General features: G+C 37.1%; 1 protein-coding gene across 1 annotated transcript in view; it reads left to right on the top strand.

The window, feature by feature from the left end:
• The window catches only part of LOC126330596 (eukaryotic peptide chain release factor GTP-binding subunit ERF3A), a 68,420-nt gene extending 50,237 nt beyond the window's left edge, over positions 1-18,183 (top strand). Inside the window, exons 9-10 of the mRNA XM_049996371.1 lie at positions 5,004-5,172; positions 16,100-18,183. Coding sequence (XP_049852328.1) covers positions 5,004-5,172; positions 16,100-16,143 — 213 coding nt within the window. The 3' untranslated portion in view covers positions 16,144-18,183. The remainder of the gene's footprint in view (positions 1-5,003; positions 5,173-16,099) is intronic.
• Positions 18,184-24,605: the final 6,422 nt, after the last annotated feature.

Raw genomic sequence — 24,605 nt, 5'->3', positions numbered from 1 at the left:
GACACTGTGGAAGCGTAATATGGAATTCCCTAACAGTGACCTAAACGGAATGTCCCATGTGTCTAGCTCCAACTGCCATTCTGTGTTCAGAGTCTGTTAATTCCTGTTGTGTTACCATGAACATGTTGGAAACCTTTTCGTATGAACCACAGGAGAACAAATTACAGCTCTGCCAATGCACAGCCCTTTTACTACTGCCATCCATATCTGTATATATTGCTATGACTTTTGTCACCTATATATAATATTTATACAAATTGTGACCAGTATTTGGCTACAATGATGGCATTGGCTGTAGCCAGTGCCAGCTTCAACCTTGTGCTTAAATCTGGACAATGGCATCACTTAACGAGATGACAAGAAGTGTGTTCCTCCAAACATTCGCACAGTTAGTGTCTGTCTGGCATGATGCCCCACTTATTGAGTGTGTTCTTAGATCTTGCAATGCCTGTGCAAATTCCGTTCACGGACCTCTGCATGCACCATGCGTTTTCATCAGTTGGTGGCAATTATTCAATTTTGGTATGTTGTGGGTACTTCTGTTTCTGTAGTTCAGGCCCATCTATCCTTAAGTCTGATTGAAATGTAGAAGAATACTCAAAAGAACAATTCTGTGCTTCAGATGAGCTGATTCATGAAGGGGATAGGCTGAAATGGTACAAACAGTGCATCTCCATATTAGTAGCCACTTCACGTCTGATATTGAATGGAACTATGACTTGCTGTGTATAAAACTTGTGTATTTATTGTTTTAAATAGCATGTGAGTAGGCTGCAGATAGTATTCAAGGTAGCAACTTTCTTTTTCCATGAGATGATTTCTACCACACAGAACAAGCATATTCCATAGCAGATTGCTAAGACAGTTGTCCTTACACCTTGCTGTCAGGGGATGGACACCCCACACAGACCCAGTTACCTTACATAGCTGGCAATTTGTGATGAAACCTTTGCCATAATTTTGATGCAATCTGTCTTTAAGTTTAGAGAGATGTCTAAGGAAACACCTTGGAGTACCCAGGGCTAGGTTCTCCACATACAAGAAACACTTGTATGAAGTGTGAGTGGTTGGTCATTAGCATAAAAGTTAAACAGCCTTGTAGAAGAGCAATTTCCTGTATTCTCCATCTGATCCATTGACCTTGGAATTTGGTACAACAATTGTACAACAGGATGCAAATAATTTGTGTAAGCTTGAAGTCCATGGTAAGATGGTAGCTCATGCTTAAAACTATCATGTATATTGTCGTATCCCAAAGAGAAATGAACAAAAGTGGCTCCAGTAATATCACCATGTTGAAGCCTATATTCTACATGCTGCGTCAGCTTAAGAATCCATGTAAATTCTTTCCTGGCCTGAATGCACCACACTCTGGAATTAGGAGAGGTTTGATGACAATCGTTACACAATTTAGAATTATTCCTTAAAAAATTTCATACGGATGAGATACGGGGAAGTTGGTCTAAAGTTCTATGAGTTTATAGGCTGTGTACAAAGTTCCATAGTTGCAACCACATAAGTCTTTCTCAAGATTTTAGGGATTTGACATTGTTCCAGACAATTACTGAAAGCTGTAGAATCTGTTGAGTGGTAACATTTGTGAATCTGTTCCATATATCATGTAACCCAGCTGCCTCGCTAGCCTACTTCTTCCCATGGGATCTTCCAACTCTTTGATATTGAAATGTTTGGAGAGACAAAATGTTTCTTGTTCAGTATTTTTTTGAAGCTGTGGTGGCTGTTTTTGTTTATCTGTCCTGTCATATGTTAAAACTGACGAGTGCTCTGATGGCTGTAATGTTCATGGGTAGAGGACGTCATTATTCAGATGTCTTGGTAGCTTCCACGCTTCTCTATTGTTTTTTGCTTAGTCTTGTTTTTCCATCAACTTAATCCAACATTATCTCTTTATTTCGTCCATAGACTGGATTATCCATTGACCAGCTTGATATGTAAGCCATGCTTGTACTGAGACCTACTACATTGTGGGATCAACTTAAGAGAGGATTCTTTTCTATAGCATTAGTAAAAGTGTCATATGTCTAAAGAGGTTCAAGATCTGATATCAGTTCACCTAAATACTTTGTATATTTCACCCAGTCAACTTTCCAAAGTTGTGTAACCACCGAAATAGTACAAATTGTGTCTTGCCGAGACAACTTGACACGTAGGGATCTATGTTTTGCTTTGGGCATGGGTTTGCAGACAAATTTCACACACTGCTCCGATGTGGCTGCACTCACAAAAATTAGATCTGGACTGTATGCAGTTTCCTCCTACTACAATTAAAAGAAACTTACTTTCATGTGTAAAGGGCAGGTGGCTTGACTGTGCATGCATAACCACAGTTTCGCTCTCATTGTTTTCACTATATTCCTATAGCCAAGCAGCCATAATTATTGAAATCATCCACAATAATATTAATATTCCCCTTTTGCACAGCTATTGATTCAGGGCGATGGAAAGGAACACTCGGTGGATTGTAGACATGTGTTATGACACGATTTGATATTTCAGGTGATAGAGAGTTGTATATCATTGTTGTCCGTGATTGTGTTAGGTGATGTATTTTGTTCTGGACTTGTGAATATAGTTCAAATGGCTCTGAGCACTATGCAACTTAACTTCTGAAGTCATCAGTCGCCTAGAACTTCGAACTAATTAAACCTAACTAACCTAAGGACATCACACACATCCATGCCCAAGGCAGGATTCGAACCTGCGACCGTAGCAGTGAATATATTGTTCTCATACTTTCCATGAGGTCTTTCTGCTACCAAGTGTATTCCTAGTACTCTTTGTCACCTTTGGTTGCTACTCTTGTCAGTGTGTTTAACACAGATAACATCACAGCTGTGTGTTTGACGTAGTATGTTTAACAGTGTTTCTTTATTTTATATTATGCCATCCAGAGTTACTTGACACAACTGTTAACTTCAGCCCTGAGAGAGGACCATATGAGTGGTGCATTAACCACTAAGGTTGATATCTGGTACCTCTGGAGTGGAAGAATCAGCTGCCAATTGTACACTGTTGCCCATGGAATGCCCGAATGTTAGCACATTCTATGGGGATGCTTCTTCCATATTCCCATTGATTGTGTGAAACTCATCGATATTAGTGTAGAGGGATGATTCGTTATGGTGAGGAACATGCATGTTTATCTGTCCTGTAACCTTAGTTAAAGAAGCACCTCACCTGGGATAAGCATGTAGAGAGTGGATTATAAGTCAAAACTAGTGACGTGAAATGCTTAGTAATGTTGAAAGACACTGGTGAATGTTTCAGTCTTATTGAGGTTCAGCAAGCCTTATCGTGCATTATTTGCTGTAATCTGACAGTGTCATGAGGTGTGTACTGTGCATGCAGTTTGTGGAATTAAAATATGAGAATTTGTGGGAACTTTGTTAGTGCTTTGAGAGAGAATGTGGTAAAATGTTTGAACTACTTGCCAATGTAAACGAACTGTGAGTTTGCTACATACGATTGTAAATAAATTGAACACTGAATTATGTCGTTATAGTTCACCAAAACTGAAGATGCTTTGAACACAACTATCTGTAGGGACAGTTAGGCTGATCCTTGTGACAGAAAATGCGTAGAATACTACATGGTTGTAAGGAACGCTGGCACCATCCTAATACATTAAGATCTATAGTCAAATAAAAAATTTATACTGCTACACAACAATCCAAAGTCTTGTAATTATGTAACAGCTGCAGTCAGTGAGAATCAGAATTATGACTCTGTTTATCATCTACCATATTCATCAAGATGTTAGCTTTCGATGATTTTCTCGTGATTTGATCAGAGGACCATTTGGAGAAAGGCATTATTCCAAATGATGAAACAATAACACTCAAGGTTCAGACAAATAAAGTATTTTTTTAATACTGAAATTTATTCGCTTGGAGTACTTAATGGAGCACAAGATAAATCGTACTGTATAGTGTTACACATTCATAATATATTGGTTGACTAATATTTTGGAAGTATTTGTTGTTCTCATTAAACTTAAGGTTGTATTACAAGGCGTATATCTTTAAAGTTGATATTGCTCTGAAATTTCCAATTTTTTTATTCTGTTGAGCGTGCATACTGTCAGACATGAAATAATATAAAACATGGATCAGGTATTGCTAAACTTAATAATTTCCTCTCTGAGTATACATGTACAGCAGAATAATATAGTTAGCACTTACAGTGAAATTTAAACTTTTAAAATATAATGCTGTACTGAATCACCACTTTGCTTCTGATCTGAGAATTCCCTAACATTTTCCCTCTCCTTTCTCATTAGATGAAATGTTATGAACATCCATTGAACATCTCTATCCAATGGAAAAGTAAAATGGAGACATTTAACTTACTTTCTGTCAGGTTCATTTCACACTCCCTTGTAGCTGAAGGGGAGAGTAGTAATCAGTTTCACAATAGTATAGACTATTGTATACACAAGGGCATCCATACGATAGTTTGTAGGGAGGGGCTAAGACCTGACTGTATAAAGTATTTTTAATATTATGGAAGATGAATGGCTACTTGAAAGTAGCCCTAAAAATGCCCCAATTGAAACATTGATAATACCAACTTTTGACACATTTTCCTGAAAGAAATACACCTGGCCACAATATATTTTCTCTTTTCCCAAGAGCTGTGGGGGGGGGGGGGGGCTGTTGCGCGGGTCAGCTTCCCCCATCCCCATCCCCAGCTGTGGATATCCGTGATTGTATGTAGATTATGTATATTATTAAAGTACTGAAATGAAAGTAAGAATAAAGCAGAGTTGGATTTAACTTGTTGTTTAGTATAGAGAGTATTTAAAATGTAACTGAAATTGGGATCAACTTGTAAAATTAATGTAAATAAAATTTTGAAAGATTTCACATTTATCCATTATTAAATGGTAATGCTACGCATATTCATGATTATATCACTGTAATAGTTAATACTTGTGTAGTTATGTGTATATAATACGCAGTCTGGGAAAAAATCTATTCCAGGCCTTAATTTGTCTGGTGGACAAGAAAACTGGTGAAAAGTCGAAGACAAGGCCCCGCTTTGTGAAGCAAGACCAAGTTGCTATTATGAGGATAGAATGTGCAGGTGTTATTTGCATGGAACAATTCAAACTTTTTCCCCAGATGGGAAGGTTTACACTAAGAGATGAAGGTAAGTAAGTTGCTTTAAAAATTATATAAGCAGTACTTTGTTTCCTTTGTTCAAGTTTGTATTGCGGAACTATAATTTTAAATTGGACATATTTCTAAGTAGTGTGGGAATAGAGAAGTCATTGGTCAAACTCTTCTGTAAAAGGTCACGGATACCTTCATTAGTAAATTGTGCCAAATTTAAAACAGTGTATTCACACTGAATTCAGTTACACGTACGTTGTTAATAAACTTTATCCTTCAGTTTTATCACATATTGTATTTTCTGATGCTGCCGACACCTCGGCAGAAATTATATGTTATTTTTACAGTTATATTTGCAGAGATATTATTGTGAAGATGAACATTACTGGTTGAAACAGGTTTAGAAGTAAAAATAAACTCTTGGAATCAAATACTGGTATAAATAAGGTGACTTCAAGCATCTGTGTGTTCATTATTTGAGAATATAGTCACCGCTCGTGAAGAAAGATTGCATACGGTTTACAAGCAAGCTTTCAGTGTAATATAATAATATCTTGACTCACTTATTACTTATCTCAGTTGCATTGAAAACTCTTTCTTCTGTAGAAGATATCATTAATCCGATAGTTCATGTGTACTGCACTGCTTGACACAGGGCATAGTTTTGTTAGACATGGCATACAGGGGATAGGCAAAATAATGTTAACACCTTTACTTGCTTGGGAATGGTTTATTCATAAGGTGTTGGACCCTATTTGCCCATAATACAGCTGTGATTCTTCTTGGAGTACTGGCATATAATGATAGTATAGTCTCCAGTGGAATGTTATGCCACTCTTTGATCAGAACCTCCTCTAGCTCCTGTAATGACGAGGGAGGCAGAAACCTGCTCCAGAGTTTGCGTGCCAATACCAGCCACAAGTGTTCGATAATGCTCAAGTCTGTGGACTGTGCTGGCCAGGGAAGATACTGCAGTTCAGTTGCATGCTCCTCGTGCCATGATAGTACTGTCCTGGTTCTGTGAAAGGGTGCATTGTCATCCTGAAATATGGCATCATTATTGGAACAACATTTGAATCAAGGGGTGCACCTGATCACCTAAAATATTCACATAAATGTCGGCTGTAACACAGCCTTTGAGAGTAATGATGAAACCAGCACAGTACCATGATATGGTTGCCCAAACCATCACACTTCTTCCTTCATGCTTAACTGTTGGACTCAAGCAATTAGGATTTTAGGTTTCTTTTGGTGTTTTCCACACATAAACCTGGCCCGATATTGGAAATAATGAAAACGTTGACTCGTTGGGCCATATGATGTGTTTCCACTGATAAGCCATCCACTATTTACGCTCCTTACACCATATTTTATGCTTTGAATTAGTTGTTGTCACTAATGGTTTTGGTATAGCAGCACATCCTTGAACATTCGCTTTGTGGAGTTCTCGCTGGACAGTATCGATAGATACGGGGTCTCGAAAATGGCTATTGAGCTCTGCAGTCACCTTAGCCACTGCAGTTTTGTATTGGTTTGACAAAATTTGGTTAGTGTCGATGTCTGTCATTTAGTTTGGATTTGCACCCACTATTACATTTACATGATGAGGTCTTTTCATGTTTTGTGTAGGCTGTCATGACTGTTGAAGAAGTTGCTCTTGAAACATTCAATAAGTTGGCTATCTTGGTTACTGATGCTCGAGCTAATTGGGTACCTGCAATCTGCCCTCTTTGGAACTCTGTTAGGTCTTTCATTCTATGTTGACCTTGGCCTCTGAAAGCAAATACAAAGTGTGCACTACTCATAAACAACCTGCACTGATGCCTAGTACGTACTGAACGCTCACAGTCCAGCGCGATACATGCCTTACTTGCTTTGTTGACCGTCTAACACAACCATCCCATTACTCCTATTGTTCGCATTATTTTGCCTATCCCTTGTAGTCTTTCTTAGACTTGTCTCACTCGCATATTGTAATATATGTGTTTGTGGGTGGGGGGGGGGGGGGGTGATTACGTGGACAATAGGGTTAATTCCCATCAATATTGACATTTTTACTCCCTAACTGTACTGACTATACTGTTTTCTATTGTAACTTTTTTTTCTGGTCAGTAGAGAATGAGCTGCTGCAAGTCTTATGTGGAATGTGTTTCCTTGTGTTGTAAACAGAATGAGTAGTGTTAATCTGTCACTGTATAAAGTAGCCATTGAACAGTAAAACCATACATATATAGGAAGTAAAACTAGACGGAGTGAGGAGAGGAATAATCATTTTCCAAAGGCTGTGGTCTGATGGAGTGCTGTGTGCTCTGAATTCTCTCTTTCTTTTTTTTTGGCCCGTATTTTGCAGTACTGTATTATTCTCATATTATTTTTGTTTTCTGTTTTTAGTATGCAGTTGCTCTTAGGTGGTTAGCCCCAGTTAACTGACTCCATTCACACTCTAACACTAAAACTCAGCTGACAGGTGAAAAAATATATTGTCATTTTGAACTTGGCATATTTTGAACATACATTAGGCAACCACAATGAAAAAAGAAATGTTTATAAATCTTTTCATCATAGAATTTTCTTGTAGATCTTTCTGATCCTATTTTCAGGACTATCTGCTGTCTCTTTTTGAGGGTTTTGTTGCTAAAAATTAAAAAAAAAAGTTATCTAGTTAGAAATACACTATCTCCACTCGCTAAAAGAAATAATCACCCCCCCCCCCCCCCCCCCCCCCACACACACACACAGTTCATAACAAGCATGGAGGCCTCATGTCATTACAGTTCTTTCTGTTCCTGTGCTGCACTGTTACTCAGTACTACATCTTTCCTCAGGCTTGGTCTGTAGCATCTACTTCCTATTGACAATCTAGCTTGTATGTAGGAAATCAGTTATGGCTTTTCAAATTTATTTATTTTACAGCATTTATTTCAATTAGCTCATGTTTGGTCCCCACATCCAAAAATTCACCAACAAACCAGCATGGTAGCTGGTCCATGGAGGCAGGCTGTTGGATAACTGTACGTTGGTAGCCCACAGGCTACGAAGAGAACATATTATGGTTCCAAGCTGTTATCTCCCCAGATGTACCAAGGAATAGGTTCACATTTGTTTTGAGCATTGGGGCTGCAAGCTGTGGTCATGAGGCCAGGTAATCTACCTGTGTCACTTGTGGATAGAATTCCTGTTCATAGTTGATGGCATCATTGTGGTTATCTTGTATAGATTATCAACTGTTGGCTGTGATATTCTAGCAGTTCTCTTCAGACACAGCTGAACGCTTCAGTGCAGATGGTTACTCCATAAGAATTCCTTGGCCTCACAATGGCAGAAAAACAAAATAAAGTGGACTGTAGAAACATACTACCCTCAGTACCTAGTGCACACCTGGGCTGATGGAGGGTTCTTTTTACTTAATGGGTCTAGTGTCTTTGTAGATAATACTGAAAACTCATTTGGAGAAATCTGTTCCCTTAGAAACAATAGAGAGGTTTGGTCTTAATCAAAACAGCCAATCCTACCCATTCCCGAATGTTACTCTCTTGCAAGAAACTTGGTGAAGCACCTGTTACCGTAACACCCTATAAGAGCCTGAACATGGGACAGGGCTTAGTTTTTCACTGGGACTTAAACTGCATACAGATCAGGAATTATGTGAAGGTTCCACTTCGTATCTAGGCCCACTAGACAACAAGGTTGGCCCTGGAGTATTCATTCTTGCTTTAACAGGATTTCCTGCCTGAGAAAGTTATCATGGTCTATTTTGATGTGAAGCCATATTTCTTATCCTTATGTGGTGCTTCAAATGCCAACAGTTCGAACATATGACCTCCCATTGTACGAACAAGCCAGTTTGTTCAGGTTGTGGTCTGCTGCTTCATGTAAACTTGTCATGTGATCAACTGTCATTTGTTGTCAATTTTAGATGTGACGTCTCTCCCTGATGCCCGTAGTGTGCTACCTTAATCATGTAACATAAAAATACAGGAAGGAATGAAACAATATTATGAGAAGGAAAGTTGCTACTCACCATACAGCAGGGATGCTGAGTCGCAGATATGCTGTGTGGTGAGTAGCAACTTTCCTTCTCATAATGTTGTTACATTCCGTCCTGGATTTTCCACGTTTGATAAAATCCAGGAACTTAGTCCCCAATCACCTCTCATATTTTGAAGTTCAGGAAGAGTATGATCACTTTTGTCTTGGGACAGGAAAATTTCACATATACAGCAAAGCAAAAAATGATGTGAAATCTGTGATTATTAGCTACATAACACTAAATTGTCTGCTTTTACATATTTTCGCAAACTTCGGAATTTTTCCTTTTTACCATTTAAATATGTTGTAAATCTTAAGTGTAGCAGTTTTCTCTATGTCAAGAATTACGGCTCTAGATGTGACATCACATGAAAATACCCTACTTGAGCAATCTCCATTCCAGTAATAGTTGTAGTCACCGTGGTTCATTCCCCAACACTTTCGCACAACATGTGGCCTCGGCAGCCAGAAACTGTGGTCGTGTGTGATTCCCATGAAGGTCTTTTTGGCCAAAAGCTTATGTGTTTCATAGTTTTTTGTTGTGTCTATCCGTTACTCAGCATCTCCTCTTTATGGTGAGTAGCAACTATCCTTTTCATAATATTGTCATTAAACCATCCTGGATTTTCCATTGTTTAAAAATAATATTGAAATAAACAATCTGCATTATGTTTCATAGCCATAAATAAGTTTTTTTGACTTGGCTGATAGCAGCAAACCACACTGGCACCATCTTAATTTATGTGTTTGCGATGTTAATTTTCTGTAATTTGTGTTTTTCATATTTATATTTGCATAGTACAATAATATGTAGTTAATTGATGCACTGCACTAATGATTTCTCAAAATCACATCACTTTTGGTTCAGTTTGCTGTGCAAAAATATCATTAAATCTGATGTTGTAGGATAAAACTATTACCTGTGTTCTAAGCAAAAGGTGAAGATTATTTCGTTGTAGTGGAGAGATGAATATTTGGTGATTAAGAGAACAAACATTTGGGAAATATGAAGGGATGAAGACTTCAGGCAGAGGTGAAGGAAACGGTGAAATGCACTGTTGCACATTCAAGTTAGGCTAACAATTTTCGTGCCCACATATTCATCTAATCTACGTTCATAGCCCTAGGTTCTTGTTTCGGCCATGGGATGATAATGAACTCTATTAATGCTTACATGGCAAACTCTGTTATGTGTACCCAGAATGACTAGAATCAGCAGTGTAAGATATTCTGGAGCAATACAAATATGATGCCTACATATGGACATCATTATAGGTGTTTGTTTTCATACCATAGTGAAGTTTCACAGATGGGAGGCATAATATCTCAGAGGAGAACATTGATGTTACAACAATACTTCCACAAAGTTTGTGGTTGGAAAGTTATTTTTCTTTAACTGGTTAGATTTAAAGGGTTTAATATTAATTGATGTATATACTTTCATTTCCAACATAACAGCGAAAAGCAATGAAATTAGACAAACATAAGGAACATGCGGTACTTGAAAGATCAGCCCCCAAAAACTAATATCAGTGTTGCCAAAAAATAATGCTAATATTGACAGAAAATAACAAGATTGGCAAACAGTAACACTATAATTATCCATAAAATAAAACAGTTTTTCCTGTCCCTCCTTGCATCTCATACCAGTGACGTCAAATTTTGCCACTACTATAGCCAGGTCATTGGCAGTGCCTTGAGTACTCAATCCCTTCAGCGTCGATCTCCAGTAATCATGCATCAGTTACTCCATGGGGAAGATAGGCCCTTCCCTCTTGTGGTTCCTGCAGCACAATCTTACTTTTACACCCTGCACCTGGCCAGAGAAGTGTTATATGAGTGGCATATGTGCTGTTACTTCTGATTATCATGGAGTTCTCATTATGTTAAAACATTTTTCTGACAGATAAATTCTTGTCTGCACTGTATTGTTTGTTGCTCATGGAAAATTGATGTTATTAAATTGTGAAGTCACCTAATGCAGGGCTGTTATTAACAGAAATTTTCACTGTTTTTATTGCTGCCCTTTTCATATTCTTATCCTCTAGACATTGATATAATATGACAGACGTTTACTACTTGGTGGGAAATGAAGAAGAAACAGACAAGGGCATGATTTTTTATGAATTTATGTCAACATAGATTTTACATCATATTTTTATTATGGTGAAAATGGGAATGTTACTATGAATGAGCTACCACATGAAAAGTGTTTATTATTGCAGCATTTAAGATTTGCCATCTTATGCTATATTTTTTCTATCTTAATGTTGTCTTACAAAAAAAGAATGACTTTGCCGCCTTTGGATTCTTCTTTACTCTTCTCCCCTACGCTCACAAGCTACTATGATAAGCCTAGAGTTATTAGAAGTTGTTAGCCTGTATACAGCTCAAAGAACTTACCAAATCAGTAGATAAAAACTGTGTACTACTATCCATTTCATAATGATTGGTCTCTGAATTTGAGATTTTGTTTACATTACATGACAAACATCAACATGTTACGTCTTGATGAATCGTGGAAATGTCTACTTTTATTCAGTATATGAATATCATATTTTTGTTGAAAATGGGGTACATACGTTGGTAATATTTAAGAGCAAGCATGCTTTTTTTGAACATTTTTTGGCAAATGTCAACTTTGAAAATTCATAGAAATAAGACCTTAATTAGCAGAAAAATTTCCTTTGCACAGTTTGAAGATACAGCCATTTCTATTTACAGGTGAATTTTCATTGCTTTCCAATTAGTCATTTAGTCCTACTAATAGTGGATATTAATTGCCGCAGTTTGCCTAGTGGTCGTTAGTATTCAGATGAGAAGTATAAATACAGGGTTTGATGTTGCCTTTCACAGCAGTTACATTTTAATACACATAAATCGCTATTATCACTTTCTTAATTTATACGCTTTTGTGTCTTTATGTGCCGCATGCTTTTATGTAAATGATGTTGCCTGACCTCTGAGTAATCTTTCCACTTCATTGTTCATCGTTGTGTACTTGTGAGATATAGTCATCATAACATAATTAGTTGCCTTGTATGTGTATGAAACCATGCATCATTTATGCAGTTGTGAAGTCGATGGTTATCAGCGCGCGTCGTAGCTTTAAGGAAAGAAAAAAACAACAGAGCATGAGCAGTTCTGTATCACAGCCAGTAAAGAAAACATCTGATTGTCTTGGTATTAATGAAGATACAATAAAGCGAGTTTCAAGAGAATGTGGGGAAAATTCATGTCTTCTGTCAGTGGTTTTGATAGTTTACATTCAACAAGTTTATACGGGTACTCACAAGAAGGAAAATCCATGACTTCTATGTGGAAATACAACAGTAGCACCCATATTGGAGATGTGGAAGAATTACCTGATACAAGTGAAACAATTGTAGGTGTTGTCTTGTGAAATTGGGCTTCAGGTTAAAAATGTGTTGATGGAAAATAAAAAAGTAATTTGAGAAAGAGGCAGGTTCTAGTGGGAAATAACATAGTTGTGAAAAACTGGATGGTATATTTGCTACACCAGTGAGGAGAGCTGGTGTAGAATGTTTGGATAGCAGGAACCAAACAATGCCTTTATGCATCAGAAAATGCATACAATTGTCTCGGAGAAAGCGTTCAAGAGTGGAATGACTTGGAAGGGAGAATTCAAGCACCATCCTGTCCTGGAAAGGATTGTGTGTCACATAGGAAACAAATATGGGTTCATGCAAAATACAGACTTACATTTTTGGGCAAAAAGGGGGTGCTGGTTATAATTCCGAGATGAATGGCATACATTACAAAGAATGGTCTAGGAGCATTCTTGAAAACTTGCTAAACAGTTCTGCAATTGTTTTAGGTCAGGCTCCGTATCACATGATGATAAATCCATTATCACAAAATCCATCTATTAATTGGAATGGATGGAAAGCAATAATGTAGAGCTTCCATCTAATGCAATATCATATAAGGAATTTACAAAGGCTGCAACAACAGAACATGCATTTACTTTTTTTGTTAATACTGATCATTACTAGGCGAACTGTGGCAATCTCCATCCAGCATTATCTGGACAAAATGACTGATTAGAAAGCAAAGCACACTTGCCCTTAAATATCACCACATAATGTTGCCCTATTTCACCTAAAATATTCATACCCTAAATAAAAATAGACATCTCCACAATTCTGTCAAGGTACAACACATCAATGTTCATAACGCAACGTAACCAGAATATGAGCTTAGTCAGAGATCAGTCATTACGAAAGGGATAGTAAACCAAGACTTGAAATTATATACATGCATTTATTAGATTGTGCACAATCAGTTATACTATCGAAGCGCGCGACATGGTGCAACTCAGATTCAACTTCCAAGTTGTGAGTCAGTGTTAGAAGTGTGCTGAGATAGCACACATGGTAAACAGTGCTCACTACAGAGAGTTGATATTGACTCTGGTCTGACAGACTTTTTACTTGTCACAAAATGTGCGTTATAGAGCATGTAAAGGGAAAATTTATATCAACTTAGATGGTTTCATGATTTTAATGACTTTCTGAGGTCCTTAATTATATTAATGATCAAGAGACACATTCAGAAGTAATATGCAGTATGTAGTCTTCTTTGTGAATTAGTGACCACCAGAATGACTCGCATGATATTGATCAGATTTAGTTACTAATTTCTCAGCAATTTATATGAAGTCATTGTGTACTTCACTTTTAAATGTTGCAATAATTAACACTTTTTACATGTTAATTCCTTCACAATATATCCATGGAAATAGTCAGTATTCTCTATTGTCCAATCACAGAAAAAAATCTAGTCTGGAAAATCAAGAAAATTGAATTTATTGGAAAAGTCAGGGAATTCTGAGAAGGTTTATGTAACCTGGGGGGGGGGGGGGGGGGGAGTTAAATTGTTTGATGATGGAAGGAAATGTGTGGGAGTCATTTTGTTACTGGATGTTACGTTGCGTAAAGAAAAGTTGCAATTTTTGTTGCTCCCTCAAGTGCTCTCATCAACCTCAGGAATCTTGTTGCACTTCATTTTCTGGCTTCAGATCTATTCACCATTGCATAGTTTGTAGTATAAGGGTGAAAAATGAGTGAACATTTGTAATGTAGCTATGAACTGTCATTCCCACAAATGCAAAGAGATGCTTTAAATTTAAAAATCCATATAAATGCATGTTCATATGTGAACATGCCCATGTTTTTTGGATTAGAACAGGATATTCAGGCTTTGGTTCTTTCTTATTAACTTCAGTGCAAAGTGTACCTCACCAGCTTAGAATATTGTGCTTCAAGTTAACAATCCTTGTAATGTCTAAATCATTGCTTTGAGAAAAGTTGCATCATTTCTGTAAAAAGTCTACTGATATCACGTGACAGCTCGCCATGTGTTCCTGTGGGGATGTCTGATATACCTGAGGCTGTTTCACAATGACATGGCATAGTGAAGAATAACAGTAATGAAGGAATGTGTACCAGATGATTCTTCAAGTAGTCACTGTTACAGAGAAGCCTTGATCTACAGTCATATTGCCGTCAGAGATGCAGTCTTAATTCACACCTACATACATGAATGTTCCTTTTTTTCCCCAAAAAGGAATCTTCAGAAATCATCAGTTTTCTGCACCACTATAAGGCACAATGCATCTCTCACTTATGGGCAAGTTAGAAGTTCATGAATCTGGCACATTTCTGCATCACCTATAGAACAGCAAAGGTGACTTTTCCAGAAGTATTGAAAGAATTTTATTTAAGTACTTCAGATTCTCATCATAATTATTAACAATAAGGGTGCAGTCTAGACTACTTGTAGATTTTGCCATCATATGAGTCCATATTTTACACAGTAAAATTTCCAGAAATGCTTTTACTTTCTCTTCGAAATCAGAGCAGTTCGATTGTCAGTTCTTTTATCCAGCTTCAGTTGTGTCAGTGCTTCTAACCTACAGTTGTATCGGGGCAAAATTATACAACATTAATAGTTTCATAAATAATTACTTCACATTTTTCAAAATCAAGGCCAGGGCTGTGTAGAAACAGAACTAATGGATCATCAGATTGAATTTCTCAGTGGAGTAGGTAGACATTAGCTGCTAAACTTTGGTTCATTGGCAAAATTCATGACTTCTGAGTAGCTCTTGCATTATCATTCAGGTATGTTCTTCATTTCTGGTGAATTTCTGTATGTCCTCAATGAATTTCTTGATATTGATGTGTGCATTGATTATCATTGTTTTTTGAGGGGCAAAGGAGGTAAATATGAATTCTTCAACCACCTAACAGTATAAGATCCACAAGATTTAGAATAGAGAGCTCTTTCTGCTGGTACATCTTTTAATAATTCGTGAAGGGCACTCAAGTAGAATACATAGTCACCTTGAATTGCAGAAATGCAGTCCTTGAATGCACCATTGACGTGATGCAGGCCACAACTTTCCAGTTTCAGCAGCTAAGAACTTTCTCGGGAAAGCTATGTTGATATTGGGACCATCAATATCTGATAACTTGGGTGTAATAAAATACCAGCAGGATTTGGGTGCTGGCCATGAGTGTTTTTTGTCTACTGTCCTGATAGAACTTTTAATAAAAATAATAAAGCAAAAACTGCTCTTTACATAACAAACATTAGTTCAGGGATATTTGGAATTCTTATTGGGAAATATCAGAGAAACCTTTTGATCAAACACAATAGCCACCCTCACATTAATAGAGTGACAGTCTTTCCTGTTGTTGACTGAAGCTTAAAGAATGTGAAATCAGCATGACACCTTCATTAGACTTTACAGTAATTATCTTCCTTGTTCATATTAAGCTAGACCTTAATCTCCCTGATAGCGACAAAATTTTTGTAAGCTGTATAGCACTGCCAAATAACAAACTAAAAATAGTGTTATGTGAGTGTGTTCTTCAAAATATCAGATTAATTTTTTCTTTTTTTTTCAGGTAAAACTATTGCCATAGGTAAAGTACTGAAAGTAATCGAATAAATTGTTTAAATATTAAATTGAAGTTGGCTTATTAAAGAAGAGTGAGTGTTAAGGTGGTTTTATCTATCTGCAACATGACAAGAAGAGCTGAGAAGACAGTGGAAGAAAGAGCAACTATCTGAGCAGCAAGGATTTTCATAACAGTGGATTTACCAGCATTCTACATTGAATTATTGTATACAATCCATATAGTCTGAATGCTACCTGGATGGGTGCAATGAAGGCTGTATTGTTGCTTCCCTGTCAGAAACAGTGGTTACTGCATGAAACATTGTAGGCGGCAATCAGACATTTCACTTATGAACTGATAATGTGAATAATGAAAACTGAGTGAAATACAGAAATAAGAACATTCACAGGTGCTTTCTTCTAGAAGCTAGAGGTGCAAGTTATGCATCAGATTTTTGCATATTTGAGTGAATGGTAGTGTGTGTGTGTGTGTGTGTGTGTGTGTGTGTGTGTGTGTGTGTGTGTTACGCTGTGTAAATGGAATTGAGTGACAAGTTATTTGCGATAATTTAGTTAAAGGGGAAGGAATATTGTGACAGGGAAAGACTAGGGCTCTATTTCAATGATCATTTGACACCAGTTACTCTATTTGTTCTTTTTTTTCTGTGAAACTAATGCTTCCATGTTCAATAAACAGACAGATGAATTGCAGATTTTGGTATCAGACAATATATATATAAATAAAACTTCTATGGCACATATATTTTTCAACATTATTGTATATGGGCAATAAATGAAAACTTGCACGACTTGAAATATAATGCCATATTTTGTTACATAACTGCTCTTTATCAAGCTTTTATCTAGGTATTGACTTATACTGTTTGCTTGAAGTTTAATTTTGAACCTTTCAGCATATTCACGGTAAAGTTATGCAATGTTTTTAATAGCTTTTACTTATGCACATCGTAGAATGGGTATTTAATGCAGTTTATCTGCACAATATGGCCTTATAATCCATGGTGAATGACATTAGTAAAAAAAATTCTAAAGAAACTTTATAACCTTGTGCCAGATTTGTTGATGCTAATAACTTTGTAGTTATAAACAGTTGAAAGAGATTTGAATTTAGTTAATAAACAGTGTTGCAAATGAACAAGCTATGATATTAAGTTCTCAAGTATTACTAATGTGGCAGTACAGCTTTACGGTTGTATCTTGGAAGTATTTCACATAACAGTGTGAAAGCAATGACTGCATCTGTTCCAGTGAATTTTGTGAAATGTACTGCAAAAATTACTGAGTAACAGACTGAAATATGGAAAAAATCTTATTTTAGTTTAATGTGTTATAAAATATAAAGTAACTTATTTTTTAAAGATACTGGAAAATGCTGTTGAGTCTAAATTTTTCCTTGTGAGGATGTCACGGTGCCCTACCTTTTCTCTCCTACCATTTGGTCATGATATAATATGAGTCCCTTCTTTGTTTTAAAAGAACCTGCTCAGTAGTTTTTACCAGAGAACATCTGTATATATATATTTCTCACTGAGAATGAAACTGAGAAAGTTTGGACAGAAGGGTGTGTTTACATGACAGAAGCAGAAGAATGTCTTGAACATTCTCATCTTTATATTACATGGATGTGACAGCTTACGTGACATCTTGAAATATTGCCTCAGTTGTATGAGACCATCTCATTTCTATTAATTGTAATTTACATTTGTTTAATAGTTACTCGTTAGTTTCTTTTGTATATCTCTCAGTTTATTTTCATTTTGTTTGACTAACTGATATCTTGTTAAGAATAGCATGAACTATTCATGTATAAGAATTCCATTCAAATTCACATATTTCTGTTAGATAATGTGCATGGCATTTGAAAGTGTGTTACGTTCTACTTCGGTATATTCTCTTATTTTCTAAATGGAAAAAAGGAAGAAAAGCCGACTGGTCAGGAAGTATGTCCATTGTACACAACCTTATGGTGTGTGGTTTCTCTTTGCCTTTTTATATGCTGCATCAGGAAGTACCTAAGGGGTATGTTCTTGATATGAAATTTTCACATTACAATAAACTATAAAAAAAATATCAGAGTTTTATTATTAATTAGTCAGTTTATTGTGATTCTGACCAGAAATCAGAAATGGAAGTTGCAAATTATAGTAGACATTAAAGCACTATCACTCACTTTCTTACTCAACTAAAACTTGTTCCTTTTTAAAAGTTGGGATTTCTTGTCCAAAACAAATGTACAATAAAAAAATTTGGCAATATTGCTCACACGGGTAGCAGGGTAAATGACGTCATCAGATATGGCAAAAATATTAAAGGCAAAATGAACATTTTATGATTGAGACTGAGCCTGGAAATTTGCTTCCAGGAATTTAGTTCGAAGACCCTGAATTCATACATTTTTGAAGTCCTATACATATTCAAACATTTTTTAAATACATTTTGACACTTGCTTGTGAAGTTGTTTGTTGATTATCACGTTCTTGTTATCTGTTGTTTGCAGAATTCAAATAAATTTAAATACATTTCTTATTTGAAGCAAATTTAGAATTTTGTGCAGTTAAGTATTAATAATGAATAGGAAAATAGGAATGCGGGTAAGCTACTACAAACAGCATAGTGAACGCATTATTGTGGCCAAGATAGATACGAAGCCCACACCTACTACAGTAGTACAAGTTTATATGCCAACTAGCTCTGCAGATGATGAAGAAATTGAAGAAATGTACGATGAAATAAAAGAAATTATTCAGATAGTGAAGGGAGACGAAAATTTAATAGTAATGGGTGACTGGAATTCGAGTATCGGAAAAGGGAGAGAAGGAAACATAGTAGGTGAATATGGATTGGGGCTAAGAAATGAAAGAGGAAGCCGCCTAGTAGAATTTTGCACAGAGCACAACTTAATCATAGCTAACACTTGGTTTAAGAATCATGAAAGAAGGTTGTATATACGTGGAAGAACCCTGGAGATACTAAAAGGTATCAGATAGATTATATAATGGTAAGACAGAGATTTAGGAACCAGGTTTTAAGTTGTAAGACATTTCCAGGGGCAGATGTGGACTCTGACCACAATCTATTGGTTATGACCTGTAGATTAAAACCGAAGAAACTGCAAAAATGTGGGAAATTAAGGAGATGGGACCTGGATAAACTGAAAGAACCAGAGGTTGTACAGAGTTTCAGAGAGAGCATAAGGGAACAATTGACAGGAATAGGGGAAAGAAATACAGTAGAAGAAGAATGGGTAGCTCTGAGGGATGTAGTAGTGAAGGCAGCAGAGGATAAAGTAGGTACAAAGACGAGGGCTGCTAGAAATCCTTGGGTAACAGAAGAAATATTGAATTTAATTGATGAAAGGAGAAAATATAAAAATGCAGTAAATGAAGCAGGCAAAAAGGAATACAAACGTCTCAAAAATGAGATCGACAGGAAGTGCAAAATGGCTAAACAGGGATGGCTAGAGGACAAATGTAAGGATGTAGAAGCTTATCTCACTAGGGGTAAGATAGATACTGCCTACAGGAAAATTAAAGAGACCTTTGGAGAGAAGAGAACCACGTGTATGAATATCAAGAGCTCAGATGGCAGCCCAGTTCTAAGCAAAGAAGGGAAGGCAGAAAGGTGGAAGGAGTATATAGAAGGTTTATACAAGGGCGATGTACTTGAGGACAATATTATGGAAATAGAAGAGGATGTAGATGAAGACGAAATGGGAGATACGATACTGCGTGAAGAGTTTGACAGAGCACTGAAAGACCTGAGTCGAAACAAGGCCCCCGGAGTAGACAACATTCCATTAGAACTACTGACGGCCTTGAGAGAGCCAGTCATGACAAAACTCTACCAGCTGGTGAGCAAGATGTATGAGACAGGCGAAATACCCTCAGACTTCAAGAAGAATATAATAATTCCAATCCCAAAGAAAGCAGGTGCTGACAGATGTGAAAATTACCGAACTATCAGTTTAATAAGCCACGGCTGCAAAATACTAACACGAATTCTTTACAGACGAATGGAAAAACTGGTAGATGCAGACCTCGGGGAGGATCAGTTTGGATTCCGTCGAAATGTTGGAACACGTGAGGCAATACTGACCTTACGACTTATCTTAGAAGAAAGATTAAGAAAAGGCAAACCTACGTTTCTAGCATTTGTAGACTTAGAGAAAGCTTTTGACAATGTTGACTGGAATACTCTTTTTCAAATTCTAAAGGTGGCAGGGGTAAAATACAGGGAGCGAAAGGCTATTTATAATTTGTACAGAAACCAGATGGCAGTAATAAGAGTCGAGGGGCATGAAAGGGAAGCAGTGGTTGGGAAAGGAGTGAGACAGGGTTGTAGCCTCTCCCCGATGTTATTCAATCTGTATATTGAGCAAGCAGTAAAGGAAACAAAATAAAAATTTGGAGTAGGTATTAAAATTCATGGAGACAAGTAAAAACTTTGAGGTTCGCCGATGACATTGTAATTCTGTCAGAGACGGCAAAGGACTTGGAAGAGCAGTTGAACGGAATGGACAGTGTCTTGAAAGGAGGATATAAGATGAACATTAACAAAAGCAAAACGAGGATAATGGAATGTAGTCAAATTAAATCGGGTGATGCTTAGGGAATTAGATTAGGAAATGAGACACTTAAAGTAGTAAAGGAGTTTTGCTATTTAGGAAGTAAAATAACTGATGATGGTCGAAGTAGAGAGGATATAAAATGTAGACTGGCAATGTCAAGGAAAGCGTTTCTGAAGAAGAGAAATTTGTTAACATTGAATATAGATTTATGTATCAGGAAGTCGTTTCTGAAAGTATTTGTTTGGAGTGTAGCCATGTATGGAAGTGAAACATGGACGATAACTAGTTTGGACAAGAAGAGAATGGAAGCTTTCGAAATGTGGTGCTACAGAAGAATACTGAAGATAAGGTGGATAGATCACGTAACTAATGAGGAGGTATTGAATAGGATTGGGGAGAAGAGAAGTTTGTGGCACAACTTGACTAGAAGAAGGGATCGGTTGGTAGGACATGTTTTGAGGCACCAAGGGATCACAAATTTAGCATTGGAGGGCAGCGTGGAGGGTAAAAATCGTAGAGGGAGACCGAGAGATGAGTACACTAAGCAGATTCAGAAGGATGTAGGTTGCAGTAGGTACTGGGAGATGAAGCAGCTTGCACAGGATAGAGTAGCATGGAGAGCTGCATCAAACCAGTCTCAGGACTGAAGACAACAACAACAACAACAAGTATTAAAACAATATTTATCAGTGGTGCTTTACAATTTTCACTCTTTTGTGACTATTGGTGGGCAGAAGCATCAAAGTATTAAACAAGTGGAGATTACATTGTGCATGAGACAGTCACAATAATGAGAGTAAAATGTATAAACAAACAAAGTCAGGTATTTAGGTGTTTCTTACATTTATGGAGTGGTGCTTTATTTATTAAATAAATTATTTCAGGGTGTATACGACCCGGGACAATCATGAAAAACTCGGGAATTTTTTCATCCGGGAAAAAAATGGGAAAAACCCAGGAATTCCGGGAATTTTTCATTGTTTTAGCTTTCAGTTAAATTTTTGTAATTCTGACTGCAGAATTGATTCTCTAGCAAAGAATGTTATTGTATCCTGCTACTGGAGAATGATACTGCAGCAATAAAATATAAACGAGAGGGAAAAAAATAAAACTTTAGTGGCAAAGGAAATTTACAACAACAAAACACTGTGCACGCACTAGCATCTGCAGATAGCAAAAATATGTCAAAGGCCCTAGGGCGCAGACTGTATTTCTTCGTAACAATAAACTGCTATAAGCACGACGTCACAACTGTTCACATTAGGTTCGTTTGACCAGTTGCCAGCGGTCTGTTGGGTATGCGCATTTGATTCGCGTATAAGCAGTACCTTCTCCCGCTTCCTGCTACTTAAAGTTTGGCTGTTAGCTCTATCGGTAGTAGCAGCGAGCAGCCAAATGCAAACATTTTTCTCGCGCGCCCTAGCTGCCAGATTTGCGGTTGCACAGAGTTGTCCGAGTTGTAGTGGGGAGGGAGTTAGTCTCCACGTGACCCGTCTTTACGTTAAGTGATTTCATTGCTTCTCTTCGTGTACAGATTCCACGTCAAATGAAAACAAATACGGATTTCTGCAGCCGGGTGCTATCAAGTGAATTAAAATACATTCACATAATTATGGAGGGCAAAAATATATTATTAATTTCAGTCTTCTGATTTTATTTTCTTTCCAAGTTAGTAGCAGTCAAGCATTAATCGCCGTGCGGAAGAATGAAGTTATTTTTGCAAGTTTGCTAAAGAAATTCCACTGAGGCAATCATTTTATTTGAAACGAAGTGTTTCATTCTACAGTATTGGCTAGTTCCAACTGTTCGCTGAATTTCAAGTGCATGTTATCATCTTCTGCCATGTATGGCATTATGCCATAATAAAGAACCAAACATGAGAGCGTAGAGTACTGGTACTCCAAGAAAATTTATATCCCAAAAACCACACTGAAAAGCTTAATATAAGATGGGACCTACTTCATTGTGAATCTGGAAAAAGCCAATTTGCACTTCAAACCGAACTATGCATTTTAGTATGGTTTACGAAATTTCGATGCTCATTGGAGTATCCTCTGATGCCCTGTTTCTTTTATGGTGTAATGTAAGCTCTCTTAGTGCTTTATACACACGAACATGCGGGCTTCCTACACCACTGCAGTTGCACACGCACAATAATGCGTTTTCTGGCGCTCTCTGGCAACTGGTAAATCGAACCTATTTCTAACAGTATTGCGAACGGTGGTTAGAAAAGCGTTACTTTCAAAGTAAATTTTTACGCAAGATGAATTATGTTACGCGTGAGAAAGTGGGATGGATATCTAAATCACAGAGCGTTTGAAACTGAACAGTTTGCGGACCAGCCACTTACAAGAATTTCGAGCCGAGGCATTTACGTCATAATTTTAAATTTACCGGCACATTTGTGTGTGCATCTTAAAGTATAACACACGCAAAAAAATATCAGTATTACATGTGAAAGCTTAGCTTCTATTGTAGCGTGTTAATCTTAGAGACCAATATTATATGTGAAAGCTTAGCTTTTCTTGTAGATATACTGTACTGTGTACATTAATGTAAACCGTTAACTTTTCCTCTTGTGTGTTAGCGTTATGTAACCAGTAATATTTCTATTGGCTGACTATAACACGTGTCCTATGCTCTGAATAGCTGCTGTCATCGGCTGGCGAGATCTCGTGGCTTGAGATATGACTCGCTTACAAAAGGACATCACAACCTCTGTTGCAACGCTCTGGAAACTAACGCGCTGTGTTTGGTGCAATTTGAATTTATACTTTCGTAATACGAAAATATGCAGCGTATGTGTTGCTACAAATCAAAGGTCTGTCCAAAACTTCTCTCTTTTTTTTATTGAAAGTCTCTCCAAAAACTTCTCTGCTCTGTCCTTGCCCAGGAAGTTCTACGCGATTGTATAAAACATTAACCATTCAAAGGATTGATAAGTTTTACATTTCCGGGGGAAAATCTACGGACAACCTACTGTCACTTAGCACTTTCGACTGGGAAAAAGCATATTTTTTAAACAGGATATCCGGGAGAAATCCGGGAATTTTTTTTCCTTGTCCCCCATATACACCCTGTATTTCATAATTATTGGTTGCAAACAACATAAAAAAAGGAAAGCTGAGGACATAGAAACTACCAGAAACAGGATTAAAATTGAAAACTTCCACTTGGTTTGTTGATAAACACTGAATATTCAGGCTCTCTATTTTTACTAATTTAAATACAAATTAGTGCTTCATTGACTAATGCTTCAAGTTGACAGTGAACGTATTGATGAGTGGGAAGTAGTCCAAAAATACAGTGTCACCATTGCGACCAGCAGCTGCAGGTGCTTCTCCAAATGCTGACTCATTCGCTGTGCCTTGAACCCAATCTTCCTTACGTACAGTCTTCTCACTTTTCCTTGTTACACATAACTCAAAAAACTTATGATGCACTTTTCTGTTTCTAGTTGCTTTTCATTTGGTACAAAAACTGGAATAACAATGCCATGGACGGAGCTTGTGTATTTTGTGTATAGCTCAAATCGTTGACAATTCAGTGCTGCCTATGTTGTCGACCTGGCTTGTTCTGTTTATCTGCAGTGATTGTTTTTGCTGGTGTTGTTTTGTTCTTGTATAGTTTCTTATGATGGCACCTGTAAATTAAAAGTTTGCAACTATGAAATTCTGTTTTCTACTCAGTAAAAATGCTGCTGAAATGGTTTTAATGTGGAAAACAGCTTACTGAGATGACGCTATGGGAAAAACTCAAGTGTACAAGTGGTTTACTTGATTGAAAAGTGGCGACATGTCGATTGATAACATAACTCATTTTGGATGTACGTCAACTGTCCAAATCGACAAAATATTGAAAAAAAAAAAAAAAAAACTCGAGAACTTGTGTTCAGATTAGTGGGTTATCTTGTACGTCAAAAAAG

This window comes from Schistocerca gregaria, chromosome 2, assembly GCF_023897955.1.
Source record: "Schistocerca gregaria isolate iqSchGreg1 chromosome 2, iqSchGreg1.2, whole genome shotgun sequence".
Classification (NCBI taxonomy): domain Eukaryota; kingdom Metazoa; phylum Arthropoda; class Insecta; order Orthoptera; family Acrididae; genus Schistocerca; species Schistocerca gregaria.
The sequence above is the reverse complement of the archived record's forward strand: the minus strand, read 5'-3'. Positions and strand labels throughout refer to the sequence as shown.